This window comes from Urocampus carinirostris, chromosome 12 (assembly GCF_059441175.1).
Source record: "Urocampus carinirostris isolate Australia breed hairy pipefish chromosome 12, RoL_Ucar_1.0, whole genome shotgun sequence".
In the NCBI taxonomy this organism is placed as follows: Eukaryota; Metazoa; Chordata; class Actinopteri; order Syngnathiformes; family Syngnathidae; genus Urocampus; species Urocampus carinirostris.
In genome coordinates this window covers 40,582,527-40,602,958 of record NC_142360.1, presented here as the reverse complement: position 1 = coordinate 40,602,958, position 20,432 = coordinate 40,582,527, and the positions used below count along the sequence as shown (strand labels likewise).

The window sequence follows — 20,432 nt, the reverse complement described above, 5'->3', positions numbered from 1 at the left end:
AAGAGAGAAAGAGAAAAGGAAAGAAGGAAGTTAGAGCAAAAGAGGTTAAAAGACACAGAGAGAGAAAGAGACAAAGAGCAACAAAGGAAGAGAAAAAGAGAGACACAGAGAGTGAAGGGGACAGAGACAGAGTGGGAGAAAAGGGGTGGAAAAGAAAGAGAGAGAGAAATAAATACAAGTACAGTGTCTTTGTGAGAGGCACCTGGCTTTGGAAACATCAAGTTGACATATCATGCCATGAGGCTCTTTAACTCCACCCGGCAGAGTAAAGGCCCACATTAAACCACACCACCTACATTGGATATTACCGAATCTTACTGCATTATGTGTTCTGTGTAGCACTATTTAGTTACTCGATATAACATGCTAAAGTGGGCATTTGCACGTCACACTGGGTATTTGTATATTGTATTCTTTTGGCTTTATTATTGTATTGTTCTCAGCTCAGGGATGCTGCTGGAAATGTGAATTTCCCTTAGGGGATGAATAAAGTATCTATCTATCTATCTATCTATTTCAATCTGCCTGCTTGTTTTTCTCTTGCACCTCTCTGAGTGTTGTCTCGCGGGCCGGATTCAATCCCTTAGCGGGCCTGATCTGGTCCGCAGGCTGCCTGTTTGACACCTCACATCATGAGAACGTCGTTGGGCATCGCCCCAAAATATACGCAGAGACAAAATAGGGCAGAGAGGGAACGCAGTTTATTGCATCCGTTCATTCATCCACGTTCGAATTCGTCCAGGAGACGCTGGGCTTTTTACACTGTGTTCTCGTGATCACGTGATGTTTTTCTCAGATTCCAAAGTGTTTTTTCTCGGAATCGACTCGCTTAGTCAGCAACTTGTGATTTCTTGTATCAACACAGTTAATCCACAACATTATACAGTAAATGCGCCTAATGCTTATCCACATACGTGAATGAAGTAAAAACTTCCCGTATTCATTCAAGGTTTTCAGGTCAGTATTTTCCCGTATCTTATTATACAACCTAGAAAATCCAAGCAGTGTGCAGTTTTAACAAAAGTCTTTTGTTGATTGAGTTACGTTCTTTAGCCTTCTATATTCCATTTTGTCACATTCCTCGCATTTTTCCCTATAAGAGAGGAGTGGAATATTTTCTTTGATGCCTTTTGGAAGAATTATTGTTTACAAACCTGGAAATAGCTCAATAGGTTTTGGGTAATAATAGAGTTCAATACAGAAGACCAGAAAAAAAAGAACAAAATTTCAAAACAAAACAAAACAGAAAAATTAGCATAATTCGGATTAATTTTAGGGCAGCACGGCGGCGCAGTGGTTAGCGCATGTGCGGCACAGTTCATGTCTTGGGAACCTCCTGCGTGGGTTCAAATCCAGCTCCAGACTTCCTGTGCGGAGTTTGTATGTTCTCCCCATGCTTGCGTGGGTTTCCTTCGGGCACTCCGGTTTCCTCCCACATTCCAAAAACATGCATTTCAGGTGAATTGGCCGGTCCAAATTGTCCCTAGGTGTAAATGAGCGAGTGAGTTGTCTGTGCCCTGCGATTGGCTGGCAACCAGTTCAGGGTGTCCCCTGCCCACTGACTGCTGGGATGGGCTCCAGCACCCCCGCGACCCTACTGAGGATAAGCGGTGCAGCTGATCAGATGAGATGGGATTCATTTTAATGATATTGATTGCTCCAAAGTAGAGTACATTTAATTTTTAAAGAATCCGATCTGATCTTTTGCTTTTTGTTTAACTTATTTTAATGATCTTTTTTGCGTTTTTCAGTGGATCTGTGTATGAATTGGGTAAAATAAAATTGTAAATAGTTATTATTTTGCATTTTATCATTTATTTATAGCACTCGATTAATATTTTATATTCTTATTTCATTGCATTTTTGTTGTTCCACTTAAAAATCTGTTAAGTGTGTAAAAAGCTGGAATTGTTTTGAAATTTACTTTTTTTTGGAGATCTGTAAATATTTTAATTTGTATTTCAGGTGTTTTTTTTTTTTAGGTATTCCCCACAAATTAATATGCAACTGTTAATAATCTGCACAATATGTTAATATTATTGATGATATATAATTAAAAAAGCCAAACCAAGAGACAGATTTCTAAATAGAGCTGTCCTTTTAGGAGCGACCACCAGTAGGGGGGGGGTGACGCTTCACATGACAACGACGTAACGACACGCCACTACAGGAAGCGTGTGGGCGTTATTTTCACCCGTTTTCTTAAAATGTTTATTTACATGTCCACGGCAGCAATTCCAAGCATTTTCAAGCACTTCACCCAAAATTCAAGCATTTTCCCGACCTTTAAAACTCAACATTAAAATTCAACAGCCTTTGAAAATCTTGATCTCCTTTTATTTTCTTTTACAGACAAAAAAATAAAACACAGAGGAAATCAGACACTTGTTGCATGTTTGTCGAATTTGATATGTGTAAAAGCGAAAGTACGGATTTTCTTCTGGTTTTAGCACAGTGGTCAAGTGGCTTCGTTCTTGGACGCTTCGTCAAAGTTCTCCACCAAATCTGCAACGACAACATCAAATTGTTTTCACTCATGATCGTCAACGGCAGGACTGGGACAAAAAAAAAAAATAAAAAATAAAAATAAAAATCGATTTTTGTACATATGGCGAGTTTATTTTTGGCGATTTTTAAAATCGAGGTTTCTTAGAATGGATAATGGTTTTGTGCCCATTTATAGCCAGTTACGCTAGCCGGGCTCCTTTAAATTTCCGGGAATCATTATTCACACGGACACAATAATGTTCTCCGTTTCAACACAGTTGCTAGTTTTTTGTGATATTCTCAAGGTTTCTTCATTTACCTCATGTTTTTTGAGTTTTCCCTTGCCCTCATGTCGGTTTTAGATCAGGGGCTACTGTCATAATGGTCTGTAGTTTGCCATAATCAGTGGTCTGTACAGTCCTTTGAGACCCTTTGTTGAGTAAGGGCGTCACAAATAAACACGACTTTATTTGACCTTTAATCCGGTACGTGAAAATGCAGGTAAGAAAACGGAAAAGGAAAAAAGCGAGGAACGAGAACTAAGGCCAGCACCCCTATATTATAGTATAACTGTGGTAGTATTTTGGGAGTATTTCTGTCAAATGATTTTATAGTAGTATCGTTTTAGTATTTCAGAAATACTCAAGTCGTATTTTTATAGTACCGTATTTTCATGACTATAAGGCGCACCTAAAAGCCTTTATTTTTTTCAAAAGCTGACCATGCGCCTTATAATACAGTGCGCCTTATATATGGATCAACATTAAGTTTTCCAACTAACTTGCAGCCGCCGACTCGATTTTCCCCCGAACGCCAAGTAGTACGCGGTGTATGCTGGGATTTATTTACCGGCGTTTCATTGGCTAACCAATGTGTCAATCATCATTTGAATCGATCACTATTGGCTAAAGTTTTTCGGAGGTCAAGGGGCGGATCCTTTTTATCATTTACAGGCTGGCATTGGCTTAAACGGCAAAACAAAGCCTGCAATTGGCCGAAAAAGATGAATGTGTATAGCACATGGCTGACGGCATAGAGAAAGCATTTTTTTCTATTCTGTATTTGTAAATATTTTATTCTCCTGGATTGACTACCCTCACGGATATAAGAGGACATTGGCTGCACATTATTATGAACACAACGACTTCGGTGAGCTACTTCGGGTTTTATATTGTCCCTGTATCTTGTTTCAGACTGAACGCGATGTTTCTGTGATAAGCGGTGCAGATAATGGATGGAATGGAGTGTCTATTTTTAAATTCAACTCAATTCCAAGTGTTTATTGTCATATGCACAGTAAAGTTGCGAGCGAAAAAGAAAATAGAAACTAAGGAATGGTTGGCATTTCTTGAATCCCAAGACTTTAACCTTCCGAATGATGGAACAATGCATTTGAGTGACATGGTACGGACACCGCATCCGTACATGTCTGAGACACGTATTTGCTTCTTTGCAAGCTTTGGGAATGTTAAGGGGGTAAGAAGTTGGACTGAACTATCTGACTGTTTTGTCCACGTTCCCATCGTAGCGCCTTATAATCCGGTGCGTCTTATGAATGTCAAAAATACGACCAAAAACTACTTTTTCGGGGTGCGCCCTATAACCCGGTGCGCCTTATAGTGCGGAAAATACGGTATTTCCATTTTAGTATTTTTGCACTGTTTCTATAGTATTTAGTAGTATTTCTGTTGTAATACTTTAGTATTATCTCATTATCTGCAGCGCTTATCCTCAGTAGGGTCGCGAAGGTGCTGGAGCCCATCCCAGCAATCATCGGGCAGTGGGCAGAGGACACCCTGAACTGGTTGCCAGCCAATCGCAGTACTTTAGTATTATTTTTGTATAATAGTATTATGGTATTTTGTTGTATTTCTGTACAAAGTTTTTTTTAAGTATTTCCTTAATAGAACTGTTTTAGTATTTCAGTAGTATTTTTGTAAAATTTCCATAGTAGCATTTTTGTATTATTACTGTAGTTGTATTATGGTAGTATTTCAGTTGCAGTATTTCTATGGTAGCATTTTAGTATTATAGTATTACTGTAGTAGTTTGTTGTGTTATGTTGACATCTCAGTTAATAACATTTTGTGGCTGTAAACCGGTTGCGCAGTGTACATGTTCTCATTGTCTCAATTATATAAGTTCATAAATCTTAGCTTCTGGAATGACTGATAAGCATTTGTTTGAACATCATTCATGGTTTATTGTGTCACAAGCGTATGATTTAAGTCGCTTGTGTTTTAGGAAAGAGAATAAATTGCAATCGTCAATGATATCAAATCGCAATGACGCAGAATCGCGATGTCAATCGGATCGGCACCTTAGTATCGCGATACAATCGAATCGAGACCGAAGCATATCGTCCCGCTCCGGGTAAACAGGGTAGTACGACATCAACACATCCCCATACATACCACAAGCACAAAAAAAAGAAATAAAACCTACCTGGAACTTCGTCTTCTTCCTCGATGTCTTCTATTTTTGTCGATTTGCTCTCCAGCGCTATAATGGAGAATAAAACATAGGAACCCTTTAATAAATGCTAAATGTTATTGCACTACTTTTCATTGCATTATTTCTACGATGCACTTTTTTTCATTGCACTGGGGGGAGCAAACCCCTACCCCAAAAGACAGCCTGGAGAGGGATGGGCACCGCCAGGCGGTGCTTGCCCAAGACACACCACAGGAATTGTTGCTAAATGTAATTTTTTTTTTTGGTAGACAATGTTTTATTATTCTTGATAAGATATCATTGAAAAAGAAACTAATCTGAGGAGATGTTTGGGAGCCAAGCCAAAAGGGCTGCCTTTCTAAATAGAGCTGTCCTCTTGGGTGTGACCTGACCCTAAACACATCTTCAAAATTCAAGCACCCGTATGAAATCCGCAATTAGTTTCAGGACAGATCTTTCTTTAATTGTTTAAAAAAAAAAAAAGAAAGCAACATAATTGTGATCCACCGCCTGAATATAACATCAACAAACATCCATCCATAATTTGGCTTCACAATATTCATACATTCAAAAGAGGCCCCTCACAGTGTTCATTTGAGCTGTCCCAGGGACTCGCATGCTGAAAAATCTATGGGTCCCAACAGAGATCTATGGCTCCCCAAAATTTTGTCTTATCGAGGTTGAAATTGTAAATCGGTGACAAATATATAATAAAAATCTATATATTCATTCAGTTTTAATCATCACAGTTTATTGGTAATACAAATCAGTTATCACTTCAAGATTTTTCACTTCGCAACAATATTGTACATTATTCAAAATAATAATGCTGAAATAATTATATGAATCTATATTTCCATTCAGTTTTAATCATTGATAATACAAAGCAGTTATCTCTTCAGATTTTTCACTTCACAAAAATATTGTACATTATACAAAATTATATTGCTGATGTATTAGTCTATAGATTCGTGCAGTTTTAATCATCACAGTTAATTGGTAATACAAAGCAGTTATTACGTCAACATTTTCAGTTCATATATTCTTGGTGGTTTGCTGTCCCGCCACCGTTGTAATGCCTTCTCAAAGTCCAATCCATTATCATCCTCCTCATAGTGTCACCAGGAATATAATTGAGTCTATTTTGACAGAAAAGCCCTTGCTAGAAGTATTCTTTTGTTTGTTTTCTTTCGTCGAATCGTCAGTTTCAACTCACGTGTTTTCCTTGCCTTCGCGATCTTCCGAAGAATTTTTTCGTGCCGCAATTATTGCCGTTGTTATCACTTTCTTCATTATGTTTCGACTTATTACTCACACTGAAGAAATGACCAATTTTGTGTTGATTTTCACCTTTCCTCGACGACAACCACCACAACAATGACGTAATATTGAAGCAACGAGATCTCGTTTCCCGAAATCGGCGTGCGGACGAAAACTTGAACCGCGAGACCAAAACAACAATGGCGGATCTGCCTGACGAAAAGTTTGGAGTGCGGTCAATCTTTGTTTAAAAAAAAGTAATCGGGTAATAATGACAATTTTGTGTCCAAAAAGTTGCGTCCCGGGACGCACGTTGATTTGAGACGATGCGTCCCCAGCAAAAATGATGCGTCTAGGACGCAGGGACGCAGGCAAACCAGAACACTACCCTCATGTTGTTCCTTCCCGACAGTTCTCAGGTAAATGAATGAGAGAGAATGAAAGAGATTAGCAATCGACACAAATTAAACAGAAGCTTTTTTGTTTCTGTGTTTGGAGTTTGGAGTATTTTAGTGACGAGTGTTGATCGATGGATCGTGCAGTAGCTGTGCGTACCTTGTCTCGGGAACTGCTGTGCCAGTTTCCTGAGGCTGGTGAGGCTGTCGGCCCCCAGCTGACTGAGGATACCCGGCAGCATCTCGGTGAGCTGCTTACTTTCGGCGTGGCCCGTGACGGCAAAGGTGTTTGCGGACAGCGAAGCTTGAACTTTGGGGTTGTTGAAGTGGAGCACCGTTCCGTCGTCCTTCATCATGTTGACCTGAAGAGGGAATGCTCACCGTTATATATAAAACTAGTGTCGGCACGGCAGCTGGGGGGTTAGCGCGTCCGTGGCACAGTTCTCAAGTAATGGGTTCAAATCCAGCGACACGCCTTGCTGTGCGGAGTTTGCATGTTCTCTCCGTGATTGCGTGGGCTTCCTCCGGGCACTCCGGTTTCCTCCCAAAAGGTTAATTGGCCGGTCTAAATTCATTGTTGTTTTTTTTTATTATCGATTTTTGTAAACAATGTTGACTAATCTTGGCAGCTCGACTGTCGTCCAGGTGTATTCCGACCCATTTACCTCCTCAATCCCGGCGATATTGTTGACGGCCAACTTCTTAAGGGAACTCTGAAGCTTTTTGTCATCGGCCGAGGCTGTTCTGTGTACTACCTTCTTTTTCCTTCTTGCTGAACCCTGAAATCACATCAAATGTTACACTGCTACACTTTAAAAAAATCGTTTGGCGACATTTGGATAACTAGAAAAGCATTCAATTATTAACTCCAATTCAGCCTGTGATAAAAACCGTAACATTTGAGCATGGTAAATTGTGCTTTACGATAGATTAGTTGATCTAGGGGCGGCAGTGGCTCAGGAGGTAGAGTCTTGGGATCAAGAGATCGCAGTTCGAATCCCGGCTCCTCCGTGTTACATGTCGATGTGTCCTTGGGTAAGACACTGAACCCCTAATACCCCCAATATGGAGGTTAGCGCCTTACATGGCTGCACGGCCGCAATTGGGAAATGTAAAGCACACTGTAAAGCGCTTTGGGAAGTCTTGACTTGACATTTCATTTCATCTGAGAATATCAATTACCGTAGACCCCCCCGGATACCCACAGTACAGTGGAACATCGGTTCTCGACCATAATCCGTTCCATTTCTTTGTACGAAAACCGATTTGTACGATCACCGAAGCCATTTTTTCCCGTTAAAAGTAATGTAAAATTGTTTTAATCTGTTCCAACACTCTGAATGTTTATCTTGAATATTTAACGTAAAGCTAACCCAGGCTAATCGTACGTTCGCGTTAGCGTAATCTTCCGTACGAAAGATTACGCTAACATGAACGTGTAAAAATAAAAAAATTAGGTCGTTTGCACGTCATTTAGCACCCGGGTCTCCACAACAAGTGGTGAGCTGTTAAAGGATAAAGAAAAGAATTATGAATAGGATTTCTTACCGGTCGGCAGAAGCCATGCTGTATTCCTGAAAGAAGGGAAACTCGCACACCTTCTTCATATTTTGCTATTATTTCTTTCTTAAATGCAATAGTTGTACGCACTACTCCTCTTTTTTCACCTGCAGCAACTTTGCTGCTTGAACCGACCTTTTTCCGAGGCATGATTAGGGGTTAAAACACTCCCTTCACCGCTTTTGAAAAACGAAAACAGAAAAGGAGTGCTGTAATATTTAGCATCTTGATTATCCTCAAAACGTTTGGAGGCTGACTTCCTATTGGGGTGTGAGTGTGTGTGTGAATCGGTAAGTGTAAAGCACATTGTAAAGCGCTTTGGGAGATCTTCATTGACTTGAAAAGCGCTATAGAAATGCAGACCATTTACATTTATAGTAAGGACTATGATTAAAGGGCATGACAATCCTCCATCGCCGTCTCATCCACCCTATTCCACTTGACCATCTGCAGTCACATTACAACAAAGTTAAATAAATTATATTTTTTTTCCTTTACCTGTATTTATTTATAATGTTCATTAAACATTATGGTCTCAAGCATCCCCTGCGACCCTAGTGAGGATAAGCAGTTGGTCTCAAGCATCCCCTGCGACCCTAGTGAGGATAAGCGGTACAGAAAATGGAATAATAATTCCTATGCACGTATATTAGAGATAAGTTGTACTTATGATGTAGAAATTTTGTTATTTTATTGCGTTTAATTGGGAATTCGGAAGGCATTAGCTAATTAGCATAGGTTTGTATCCCCCGCAATTCAGTCATTTTAGTTTGAGATCTCCAGCTCAGAACAGATTCGTGTTTGGCTGTTCTTTGAATAAATGTTATTCGTAAAATATCGTTTTAATTTGAGCTATTGATTTTTTATGGCATTTATTTGTTTATTTGACGTGACGTGAGGTTTCACTTACTTCCGGGTTCGAACTTACCTTCCCTCCTATACGCACTTGGGATTGAAGTTTGGCCAATTTTTCTTGATTCATCTTGTTACCTGCAGTGATAAAATACTAAGAAAAATCCCAAGAAAACCATATGTATATATTTGCAACTGAACATGACGCTAAATATTGACTATTAAGGATCACATTCCACATGAAGTTAGCTACCATTAGCTTGACATGGTGCAGCGCCACAACAACACAAAATTTGCACGACATTGTAATATTTAATACCCAAACTTACTCAGATTTCCTCGGAGACATGCAGGTTTTTATATTTATGATAATTAGTATTATTATAATTTTAGAAATGTAGACGAAGACGTTGTCAAGTCACAAATGGATGTTTATGACGTCTTCTTCGTTGCAACAAAATACACGATTTTCTCGTTTGACTGTCACTTACTGGACAATTGAAGTATTGCATCCAGAAACTAGTAATGTATTGACTGGATGTTTACGACTTGGGAAAGCTATTTTTTAAAGCTTTTTCTGTATAAATAATATAACTATTCGTGTTTATTTATCCCCACATTCTGTTTTCTTATTTTTATCTTTATTAAGTATTTCATTTGGTGTTTATCTTGGAGTGCCACGTTCACTACGTTGTTATCAGTAAAGACACATTTCATTCTAAAAGAAAAACACTGTTGCATTTATGTGAATATTGTAGAAAGCTTTTAACGATGATTATTCTTAGCGTATCTTTTTTGTTGGACATGGTTCCAAAAGCCACGACGTAAATATTAGAGAGTCAACTACGACATGCATCAATGACAAACTCCACTCATTTTAATTTTGTTTTTATTGTCTTCACATTGCCACTTAACAAATACAGCAATAGAATAGAATAGAATAGAACAGAATAGAATAGAATAGAATACAATTAGAATAGAATAGAAAGGGCAAGGTGAAGGGAATAGAATAGAATACAATAGAATAGAATTAGATTAGAATAGATTAGAACAGAATAGAATAGAATAGAATAGAATTGGAATAGAATAGAAAGGGCAAGGTGAAGGGAATAGAGTAGAATAGAATAGAATTAGATTAGAATAGAATAGATTAGAACAGAATAGAATAGAATAGAATAGAACAGAATAGAATAGAATAGAATAAAAAGGGCAAGGGGAAGGGGGTAGAATAGAATAGAATAGAATAGAATTAGATTAGAATAGATTAGAACAGAATGGAATAGAATAGAAAGGGCAAGGGGAATGGGGTAGAATAGAATAGAATATAATTAGATTAGAATAGAATAGAAAGGGCAAAGGGAATAGAATAGAATAGAATGGAATGGAATAGAATAGAATTAGAATAGAATAGAATAGAATAGAATAGAATAGGATAGGATAGAATAGAATAGAATAGAATAGAATAGAATAGAATAGAATAGAATAGAATAGAAAGGGCAAGGGGAATAGAATAGAATACAATAGAATACAATAGAAAGGAGAAGGGAATAGAATAGAATATAATAGAATTAGAATAGAATAGAATAGAATAGAATAGAATAGAATAGAAAGGGCAAGGGGAATAGAATAGAATAGAATAGAATACAATAGAAAGGAGAAGGGAATAGAATAGAATATAATAGAATTAGAATAGAATAGAATAGACTAGAGTAGAATAGAATCGAATAAAATAGAAAGGGGAGGGGAATAGAATAGAATAGAATGGAATAGAAAGGGCAAGGGGAATAGAATAGAATAGAATAGAATAGAATAGAAAGGAGAAGGGAATAGAATAGAATTAGAATAGAATAGAATAGAGTAGAGTAAAATAGAATAGAATAGAAAGGGGAAGGGAATAGAATAGAATAGAATAGAATAGAATAGAAAGGACAAGAGGAAGGGAACAGAATAGAATAGAATAGAATGACATTAGAATAGAATAGAATAGAATAGAATAGAATAGTTTTAACATTTATTACAACGTTGTGTACAATGTTTACAACGAAATTTGACTCTCCTGACAAGAAAAGCAAGTAATAAAGATAAAAAAAAATAAAAAAAAACGATTTTACCACATATAGGTAATACTGTAGCAGGCCATGAGGGCCTGCAAGGCCTTCACTGCTGGGCCGGCCTAAAAAATATCGGAATCAAGGGATAGTGAATAGTGAAAGGTCGGACAACTCTGAACCAAAAAGGTTTTGTCCGCCACTTTCAGCCTAGAGCGATAAAAAAAAAAAAAAAAAACATCCTAACTGGAAACGAACCCTGTGAAAAGGTGAAGCAATTGGAAGCTGTTTTAACGGCATGGCAGCGCTTTTTCACGAGACCCTGCGCGTCAAATGAAAATGCGACTAAGGCGAACTACAAATTCTGATGGCCAAGCATTGCAAACCTTTCAGAAAAATTAAATTTATTCAAGACTGTTCAAAGAATAACAGGCTGAATAGTCGGCCCTGACACATTTACGAAACTTGGCCCCCCGCTTTCTGAAAAGTTTGGACACCCCATGATCTGGAGGTACGCTCTTAAGCCCAAGCCCAACCTGTATTGTCCACCTGTCATTGTTCTTCTTTGTCTCCACCCATACAAAATTTGTTTAACTTATATTTTATTACAAAAGACAGGCTTTACATGTGGCAAGGCCCTTCAGCTGCCCTAATATATAAACATATTTTATTCACTACGCTTCAAGAAATCCATCTACCAAAAAACTTCAATTTGTATTTAAAATGATAACATGATAGCTGTCACAGTCTTGTTCCACGGACAAACTGAGGAGATCATTTCTTCCTCATGCCATGAAGCTCTTTAACTCCACCCGAGGGAGTAAAAGCCCACTTTAAACCCTACCCCCATATTTGCATATTGCCCTATTTTTATTATTATTATTATTATTTTCCATAGCACTATTTAAATACTCTATATCAACACGTTATATTGGGTATTTTTCTATCTATCTATCTATCTATCTATCTATCTATCTATCTATCTATCTATCTATCTATCTATCTATCTATCTATCTATCTATCTATCTATCTATCTATCTATCTATCTATCTATCTATCTATCTATCTATCTATCTATCTATCTATCTATCTATCTATCTATCTATCTATCTATCTATCTATCTATCTATCTATCTATCTATCTATCTATCTATCTATCTATCTATCTATCTATCTATCTATCTATCTATCTAGACATCTAGACATCTAGACATCTAGACATCTAGACATCTAGACATCTATCTAGACATCTATCTAGACATCTATCTAATAGCAAAGCTTTGAAGATTACCACACCACCTTAACATTGAGTCCATAATACGTAAGATTCGCTAATATTCCCACTTCCGTTCAATTTTTCTTCCACACGGAGAGCATGACGTGAAAGACTTCAATCTTGGAGTCCTCAGAAGAACCCCCGTGAGTATTTTGCACCAGTAGGCCATCGAAAAGGACGGCGGGCGGATCCGGCTTGGAACAGCTGGAGCTTCGCAGGAAGCTGTTCTGCCAGCGTTTGGACCGCCGGGATTCGGACCCGCAGCAGCGCCGTAACGCCACGTAGAATTTCTTCAGCACGGCCTTCCTCAGCAGGATGTAGACCCACGGGTCCAGGATCTGGTTCCACGTGGCCATCCGCAGGAGAAGAAGAAGTTGGTCGGAGGAGGGGTGATGATCTTCTGTGGCGGTTAGAAGGATGATGCGGGTCTGTGGAGTTTCGCAAATGGAGGAAATGACAAAAGATTTTGGAGTGTTTTAATCAAAAGGTATCTCAACAATGAACATATATAGTTTATATGATTCCATTAAATTCCATTGAACCCGTCACTTTTTAAACCCCCGTCCTTCTGTCACTGGTTGTCAGTCCGTCTGCGAACCTCAGTTCACGCTAGGCAAGCTTTTCGACCCTGACTCTCCTGTTCTGGCCCCCGTCTGTTTCCCGGCTTCGACCCATTTTCTGACCCCGTTTTTTGCTCTCCTGTATTTTCCGCTCCCGACACCGCCGTTGCTCGCCACGGAAATACCACTTCTGCATCTGAGCAACATGCGACCAGCGTTTTCCGGATCATGTGTGCAATCCTTTCCCTTCTTCCCGATAAAACTGAGAGAAACGTACGCAAGTGGGTTCTGTCTCTGTTCTGGTCCTGACAAAAGGAATTGTTTCAAATACAGTCCAAACGCCAACCCAACCCCCCCCAAAAAACACATTTAATAGATAAAATCTTTAACTTTTGACTTTTTAGGAACATCTCAAACTCCGCACCCCACCATAACAGACTTGATTATGTGATTGCCTTGGAGTGCCGTGTCTAATCTTGTTGCATACATTGGTAATGAAGGATTTTTTATTTTATTTATTTGACTGTAAGGGATTTAATATAATACAAATTACATTTGTTGAATGCAGTGGGGATTTTTCACAGGGAAGGCTTGGGGTCAGTGTGGCCTGGACAAGAGTGATGTTTACAGAAAAACAACAAGAACGGGGACAAGGGTTGACGCGGGAAAAGGAGACAAGTGTTCTGATAAGCTTTCTTGTTGTGAGTCCTTTAGACATGGCGGCGTCTTTCGGCGAGGAGGTGGCGACTAGGTGGAGGCCACGTGAGGAGTCAGCACGCTCATGGGGGGTGGCCGATGCCCCGACATGTCAAAAAGACGGAAGACGGAAGATGGAAAGAGAGAGACAAGAGAGAGACTGTCAGACAGGACGAAAGGAAGACTGAGATCACTTGCCCTCGTTTCTTGGTTTTTATTGCAAGGAAGGAAATGACAAGGTGGGATTCTTCGATCCGTTTGTTGGCGGATTGACGGAACTTGACAGGCGGGTGAATGCTTGGCGGGAATGGTCTCGGACAGGCGTAATCGTAGTGTTGATGGCCGGGGCTGGAGAAGAAGAGCGTCGTAGTAATCGGAAAAGGGTTCAGGAGTCAGACGGGCAGGGCAGATTACAGAAACGGGTCGGCAACGGAGATCAATCAGAAGAAAACAGGGAGCAGGCAAAGAGTCAGAGGTACGGGCTTACTGAGCTGAAGGCAACAGGTAGCGTGAGTACAATCAGACAAAGTGTTACCGGAAGTTGGGGATTTAAATGTACAGGGTGCGCCAATCAGCTGTCCTGGCTGTTGGCGCCAAATCCTGAACACAGGTGTTCCCGATCCGGGTGATTGTGACAAATACGAGAGATGGGAGCCTCGACAAAGACTAATTAGACTAATTCGACAATAATTCAGCTAAATTCGATGGAATTCACTTAATAAATACTTTAAGAAAATAAATCTGCCCCCGTGTGGAAAAGCCTGTCTATCGTCAATATTATTCCCTAAAATTAAGAAAGGAGCATGCATTGTTAGGAGAATAAAGTTTGTGTTTGGTTAATGGAGTCAGATAACTCATTCGAACAATTTGGTAAACGCTACATTTGTAATATAGTTTTTTCCTAACAGTATCAATGACAATAAAGACAATTCAATTCACTTTCTTACCAGTAGAGGTCCCCAGCAAACGCAGGAAACCAGCATGATGGCCATCAACTGGCAGATCATCTCCACATGGTAAGCCGTCCCTCTGCTGAGTTGCTTTCGCTTCATCGTGGACCACAGCAGGGAGCAACTGGTGACGGCGTTGCACAAGATGGAGCACAGAAGAGCCAGCAAGCCAAGTAAGGCAAAGAGCAGAGGCAAGAACATCTCCAGCCAGTCCTGAGGTTGGTCCAAATTATAAAAGCACCAGCTTCTGGAACTTTGCACCTTGTAGGACTTGGCCAGCACCATCGGCAATGCCGCGACCAGTGCGGCTGAAGACCAGATTGCAGAAAGAGGCTTAGTCATTTGCCGGAAAACTACCCCGGTTGAGTGATAGAAGGGTTTGGTGACCCCGATGCAGCGCTCCACGGCCATGGCGCTCCCCAAGAACAGCGGGCTCAGACCGAAGAACACCAAGGTGGCGCCGAAGAGGTTGCACACTCTGCCGAGGGGATCGAACCTCTCCCAGCGCTTATGCAGGCTGTAGACGTAGAGAACCACAGAACCGTTGACCAGGTGGCCCAGAAGGTCCGTGAGCACCAGGCTGGTGGCCAGAACTGAGAAGGGCGCTTTGGACTTGATGCGTTTGGAGGACTTGAGCAGGATGAAGAAGGCGAGGCCATTGGACAGGACGCCGACGGTCATGGAGACGACCGAGGTGGTCACCGACAGGTTGTTCCTCATGTGGGTGATGTTTGAGGCTTCTTCCCAGCAGATAAGATCCGAGAGTTCACCGGACGACATTATGGAAAGGGAATCTGGAAGAGTTTTATTGAAACATCTTTCAGAAAAACATTTTGGGCTAGGACAGTCTGGCAGCGCCCATTCATCTCCAGGGTAGTGTCACGCTTGCCATGGCGCCCAATTGGCCCCGCCTGTGTGGCGCCAGCTGCGGCTCATTGACAGATTGGCTTACCGTCTATTTAAGCTCAATGCGCTCTCTCTTACTTTATCAGTCTGTCAACGAACCTCTGCCTTGCAAGACGTGGGTTCTGACTCGGTCCTGTTCCCTGTTGGTATTTCCTGTACGGTATTGCTTATTTTGTCCTGTTTAATATCGGTTTTCAGTTTAGTTTCAGTCTATTTTCGTCCCGTTTATTATTCTCTCCAGTTTTCGTTCCTGTCTAGTTTGTCCTGTTTAATTTCGAGATCCTGTTTTGATATCAATCCAGTCTGTCCCGTCCTGTCCGGTATCGACCCCATCTGTCCGATATCTACTCAGGCTATTGGTATCGATTTCGTCAGCCTCTGGCTTCCTATCATTCCACGCCAGACCGCTGCCTAACGTGCATGACTCTCTATTGCCAGTAAAATAAAAGGCTTGTGTGAGAACGTCACACGTTTGGGTCCTGATCCTGTTCTGGTTCATAACAAGTATGGCTTTGCTCCCCCACACGAAACTGGTTTCCATGGTTACCAGTAGCAGGAGAAACATCCTGATCTGACTCAGTTATTAGAACTAGAAAATAAATAGTTTAATACAGAAAGTTCAAAATAATGTGAAAAATGAGGAAACGTATTTGCCAAAGGATAAGAATTAATTTGGAAATTTGTGTAAGAGAAGTACCAGTCTTGGTTAGTTAGTTAGTTAGTTCGTTTGTTCGTGCGTTCGTTCGTTTGTGAGTTAGTTAGTTAGTTAATTCGTCCATTTGTTATTTTTTTCGTTCGTTTGCTCATTCGTTAGTTAGTTAGTTAGTTAGTTAGTTCGTTCATTCGCTAGTTCGTTCGTTCGCTAGTTATTTATTTATTTATTTAGTTAGTTAGTTAATTTGTCCGTTCGTTCATTTTTTTGTTAGTTAGTTAGTTAGTTATACTGTTAGTTAGTTAGTTAGTTAGTTAGTCAGTTAATTCGTCTGTTCGTTAGTTTGTTCGCTAGTTATTTATTTATTTAGTTAGTTAGTTAGTTAGTTAATTTGTCCGTTCGTTCATTTTTTTGTTAGTTAATTAGTTAGTTAGATATATTGTTAGTTAGTTAGTTAGTTAGTTAGTCAGTTAATTCGTCTGTTCGTTTGTTAATTAGTTAGTTGGTTAGTTAGTTAATTTGTTCGTGAGTTCATTTGTTCGTCAGTTAGTTAGTTAGTTAGTTAGTTAGTTAGTTAGTTAGTTAGTTAGTTAGTTAGTTAGTTAGTTAGTTACCACTTGAATGTCACCAAAAAATCATGAGGCAGGTATAAAAGAGAGCCATGCACATCATTTCGAATTATGTACACACCTCAGTGGATTTAAATGAGTGGTGATCAAAGTGAATATCGGTTAATCCGTTTCCAAATTGTTACAATGTATACTTATTCCAGTCATATGACTCACTGTCTTTTCAGGGGCTCCAAGGTACTTGTTCCGTTTGGACTCGCAAAAGGTTAACTTCATTCCAGACAAATGACAAAGGCCAGTGAATTTGGCATTCGCTGGTCCTTTTCATCGGAACAATTGAGATGAAACGCTTTTAAAGGCAGAGAAAGAGTCTGGACTCACGGATAAAACAAATAAAAAGCTATGGCTCCCTGATCATGTATTTCTATTCAAAAGGATTTGAATGAAGAAAATGAGAGGAACAGCTCAACAACTTGAATCTTCTTCATTATTGGAGTAAGTAGCACAAGAAAACCCCAAATAGCAACTTTTCAGTGGACTCTTAATATCGGATGCCAACTGGACATGATGGACTTTTGGGGATGCTAAAATAAACAATTGTACTTTATAGGACAACCGATAAAAATATAGAAAGATTTCTTACCTGAGCCGAGTTATCTCACGTCATGAATCTTCTCAGCATCCGGTCCATGTCACATATGAAGCGGAGAAGTAAATAGATCCTGTTTTCTGATTCCAGTTCTTGCAAAAAAAAAACTGAGCACGGCCCATCCTCCTATTGGGAGGGCTCCTCCAAGCACTTACACACACAAGCTCACACATTTAGAAAAATACACCTTTATATCATCAAATTAAATGCAATGAAGTGGTTCATTATTATTATTATTATTATTATTATTTTAAATATATCAATAAAAGATTATATTATCATGCTAGTGTTAAAATAACAATAATTAAAATATTAAAAAAAATGTTCGAATGAGTTATCTGACTCCATTAACCAAACACAAACTTCATTCTCCCAACCATTGCATGCTCGTTTCTTTTTGGGAAAAGATGGACAAGAATAGCTGATATTTTCACAGGGGGGCAGATTTAATTTCTTAAATAAACTAAGTGAATTCCATCGAATTAGCCGAATTAGTCTTCTTCGAGCCTTTTCCCTCGATCCCTCTCCCTTCGATCTTCTGAAGTTCTTCCGCCCACGTCTTTTCACAAGCTGGCGTGCCGGCTCCTCCCATGGGCGTGCTGACTCCTCCCATGGGCGTGCCGACTCCTCCCATGGGCATGCCAGGTGCCAGCTTCACCACCTCCTTGCCGAAGGGCGTCGCGATGTCTAAAAAACTCATATCAGCGGAGCGCTTATCAAAACAATGTCTGACGTTTTTCGTCAGCGCCCTGTTATCAAAATTCCCCAGCCAAAACTCTCAGCACTAGGAACGGCGCGACCTGAAGCCCACTCAGTGAATATCTTTTGCATTAAATGTTATATGTATTTAATCGTATAAAATATAAAATCCTTCAATAGTTATTAAAATGTATATATTGTAAATGACACATTGAAATAAAAGAACAAAGTTAGAACAATTGTCACGGTTGCCATGGCGCCCAGTTGGCCCCGCCCAAGTGGCGCCAGCTTTGGCTTGTTGACAAATTGGCTTCCCTTCTATTTAAGCTCATTGCTCTTACTCACCCTTTGTCAGTCCGTCAACGAACCTCTGTCCCGCAAGATGTGGGTTTTTGACTCTGTCCGGTTTCCTGCCTGTGTTTCCTGTCCAGTATCGTTCCCGTCTATTTTTGTCCTGTTTATTATCGATCTCCAGTTTCGTTCCTGTCTAGTTTGTCATGTTTAATTTCGATATCCTGTTTTGATATCAATCCTGTCTGTCCTGTCCCGTCCGATATCTGCTCGGGCAATTGGTATTGATCTCGTCAGCCTCTAGCTTTCTATCATTCCATGCCAGACAGCTGTCTAACGTGCATGACTCCCCATTTCCCGTAAAATAAAGCTTGTGTGAGGAACGTCACGCATCTTGGTCCTCCTGTTCCAGTTAAGGACATTAAATCAATGACTAAAATTCACTGAACTAAATGAATCTCATTATAATCATTAAATGCAATTTACATAAATGAAGATTCCAAAATTATATTGAAATAAGAAAAATAGTCTGCTAGCTGCCGTCTCAGAGAATTTTGCTTATTTTATGTATCATTTTTTAATGAAAAAAAGGAAAATATATGTAATGTCATGAACCAGCACAGGATCAGGACCCAAACGCGTGACGTTTCTCACACAAGCCTTTTATTTTACTGGAAATGGGGAGTCATGCACGTTAAGCAGCGGTCAGGCATGAAATGACAGGAAGCCAGAGGCCGACGAAATCGATACCAATTGCCTGAGCAGATATCGGACAGATGGGGTCGATACCGGACAGGACGGGACCGACAGGATTGATAAACAGGACAAACTAGAAACTGGAAACCGATATTAAACAGGACAAAATAAACAGGAACAATACCTGACAGGGAATACCAACAGGAAACAGGACCGAGTCAAAACCCACGTCTTGCGGGGCAGAGGTTCGTTGACGGACTGACAAAGTAAGAGTGAGAGCACTGGGCTTAAATAGAAGGGAAGACAATCTGTCAACGAGTCGCAGCTGGCGCCACACGGGCACCACAAGGGCGCCACACGGGCGGGGCCAATTGGGCGCCATGGCAACCGTGACATATATATAAGATGGCTGGGATGGGCTCCAGCACCCCCGCGACCCTACTGAGGATAAGCGGTACAGATGATGGATGGATCTTTCTATCTCTTTCTTTCTCTCTCTCTTTCTCTTTATTTTTATTTTTCTCTCTCTCTTCTCTCTTTCTCTGTCTTTCTCTCATCCCGAAAATAAAGACGTTTTTCTTCTTATTTCATTCAAATATATATTTTCTTAATTTAAATCAGCAATACATTTTTTTCCTGTTTTTTAACCACTAGGTAGTAGGCTAGTCATCGGATCGTTGCAACAATCTTTGAGATATTTTTGTTTCTGGAATGAGAACTACGAGAGCAAACATTCAGAACAAAGAAATCATCCGTACTCAACAATATAGCCATGTGGTTTAGCCCCGTTCCGTGCCCGACACCCCCAAAATCCTCTCCCGAGTTTGACATCTCGCGTTCTAAACGCGCTCTCACGGGGAAAGCACGCGGTCCATGTGCAGAAAAGCAAAAATCACCTCTTTTGTCGGATTTCTTAATAGGAAAGCACAGTCCAGGGGGGAGGCTTTGTTCCACCGGAGTAGTAAATAAGCCGTAATCTTGCTTTTCGGCGGTGCGGAATCACAAAAAGCCCTCCCACGGCAAAAGTCGCGGGTATTAAACGTCCTCTTCCCCTGTTCGTACTCCTCCTCGTGATGTCCTCGCCGTCGCCAGAAGTGGCCCCAAACTGTCCCCGGGCGGCCATTTTTGACAATTTATTGGTGCTGTAAGGAGGAAAGGGCCTTTTTCTGAACCATATGTTCTTCCTTGTTCTATATAAAAACAGGTTACTATTCAAAAGTATCTATCTATCTATATACCTTGGTCATATCCCTCAAGAGGGGTGACCGACAGCAAGACACACACATACAATAACAAAGAAAATAAAAGGGAAATAAATAACAAACAAAAAAAAAACACAAATTTTTTTTGGACCATGGCCAACCCAATTGCCCAAACATCCAAACAAGTCAGGCACCTCGGCACCCAAGTTGGTCATCCTTTCGTCCCTCC

The 20,432-nt window shown here is 40.2% G+C and overlaps 2 protein-coding genes across 2 annotated transcripts; both read right to left on the bottom strand.

Annotated features, from left to right (window-relative positions):
* Positions 1–2,315: 2,315 nt before the first annotated feature.
* Positions 2,316–9,500, bottom strand: btf3l4 (basic transcription factor 3 like 4). The gene is made up of 6 exons (XM_088349974.1): positions 9,338–9,500; positions 9,085–9,146; positions 7,262–7,375; positions 6,757–6,958; positions 4,933–4,989; positions 2,316–2,505 (listed from the first exon to the last, which is right to left on the bottom strand). Exons 2-6 carry the CDS (start codon positions 9,136–9,138, stop codon positions 2,459–2,461), a joined length of 474 nt encoding a protein of 157 aa, XP_088206100.1. The 5' UTR covers positions 9,139–9,146; positions 9,338–9,500; the 3' UTR covers positions 2,316–2,458.
* Positions 9,501–12,363: 2,863 nt separating this feature from the next.
* Positions 12,364–17,365, bottom strand: ptgfr (prostaglandin F receptor (FP)). Its single transcript, XM_088349972.1, has 3 exons — positions 17,310–17,365; positions 14,537–15,333; positions 12,364–12,761 (listed from the first exon to the last, which is right to left on the bottom strand). The coding sequence occupies exons 2-3, from the start codon at positions 15,317–15,319 to the stop codon at positions 12,408–12,410; spliced, it is 1,137 nt and encodes a 378-aa protein (XP_088206098.1). The 5' UTR covers positions 15,320–15,333; positions 17,310–17,365; the 3' UTR covers positions 12,364–12,407.
* Positions 17,366–20,432: the final 3,067 nt, after the last annotated feature.

What these genes read in the sequence shown, in the direction of transcription:
- btf3l4 (XM_088349974.1), bottom strand. Translation starts at nt 9,138, where the DNA reads ATGAATCAAGAAAAATTGGCCAAACTTCAATCCCAAGTGCGTATAGGA. An exon ending in ACAGCAGTTCCCGAGACAAG is followed by an intron (nt 4,990 to 6,756) that starts GTACGCACAGCT and finishes TCTCCATTATAG; the next exon opens with CGCTGGAGAGCAAATCGACA. An exon ending in GGAAGAAGACGAAGTTCCAG is followed by an intron (nt 2,506 to 4,932) that starts GTAGGTTTTATT and finishes TTGTCGTTGCAG; the next exon opens with ATTTGGTGGAGAACTTTGAC.
- ptgfr (XM_088349972.1), bottom strand. Translation starts at nt 15,319, where the DNA reads ATGTCGTCCGGTGAACTCTCGGATCTTATCTGCTGGGAAGAAGCCTCA. An exon ending in TTTGCTGGGGACCTCTACTG is followed by an intron (nt 12,762 to 14,536) that starts GTAAGAAAGTGA and finishes GAAACTCCACAG; the next exon opens with ACCCGCATCATCCTTCTAAC.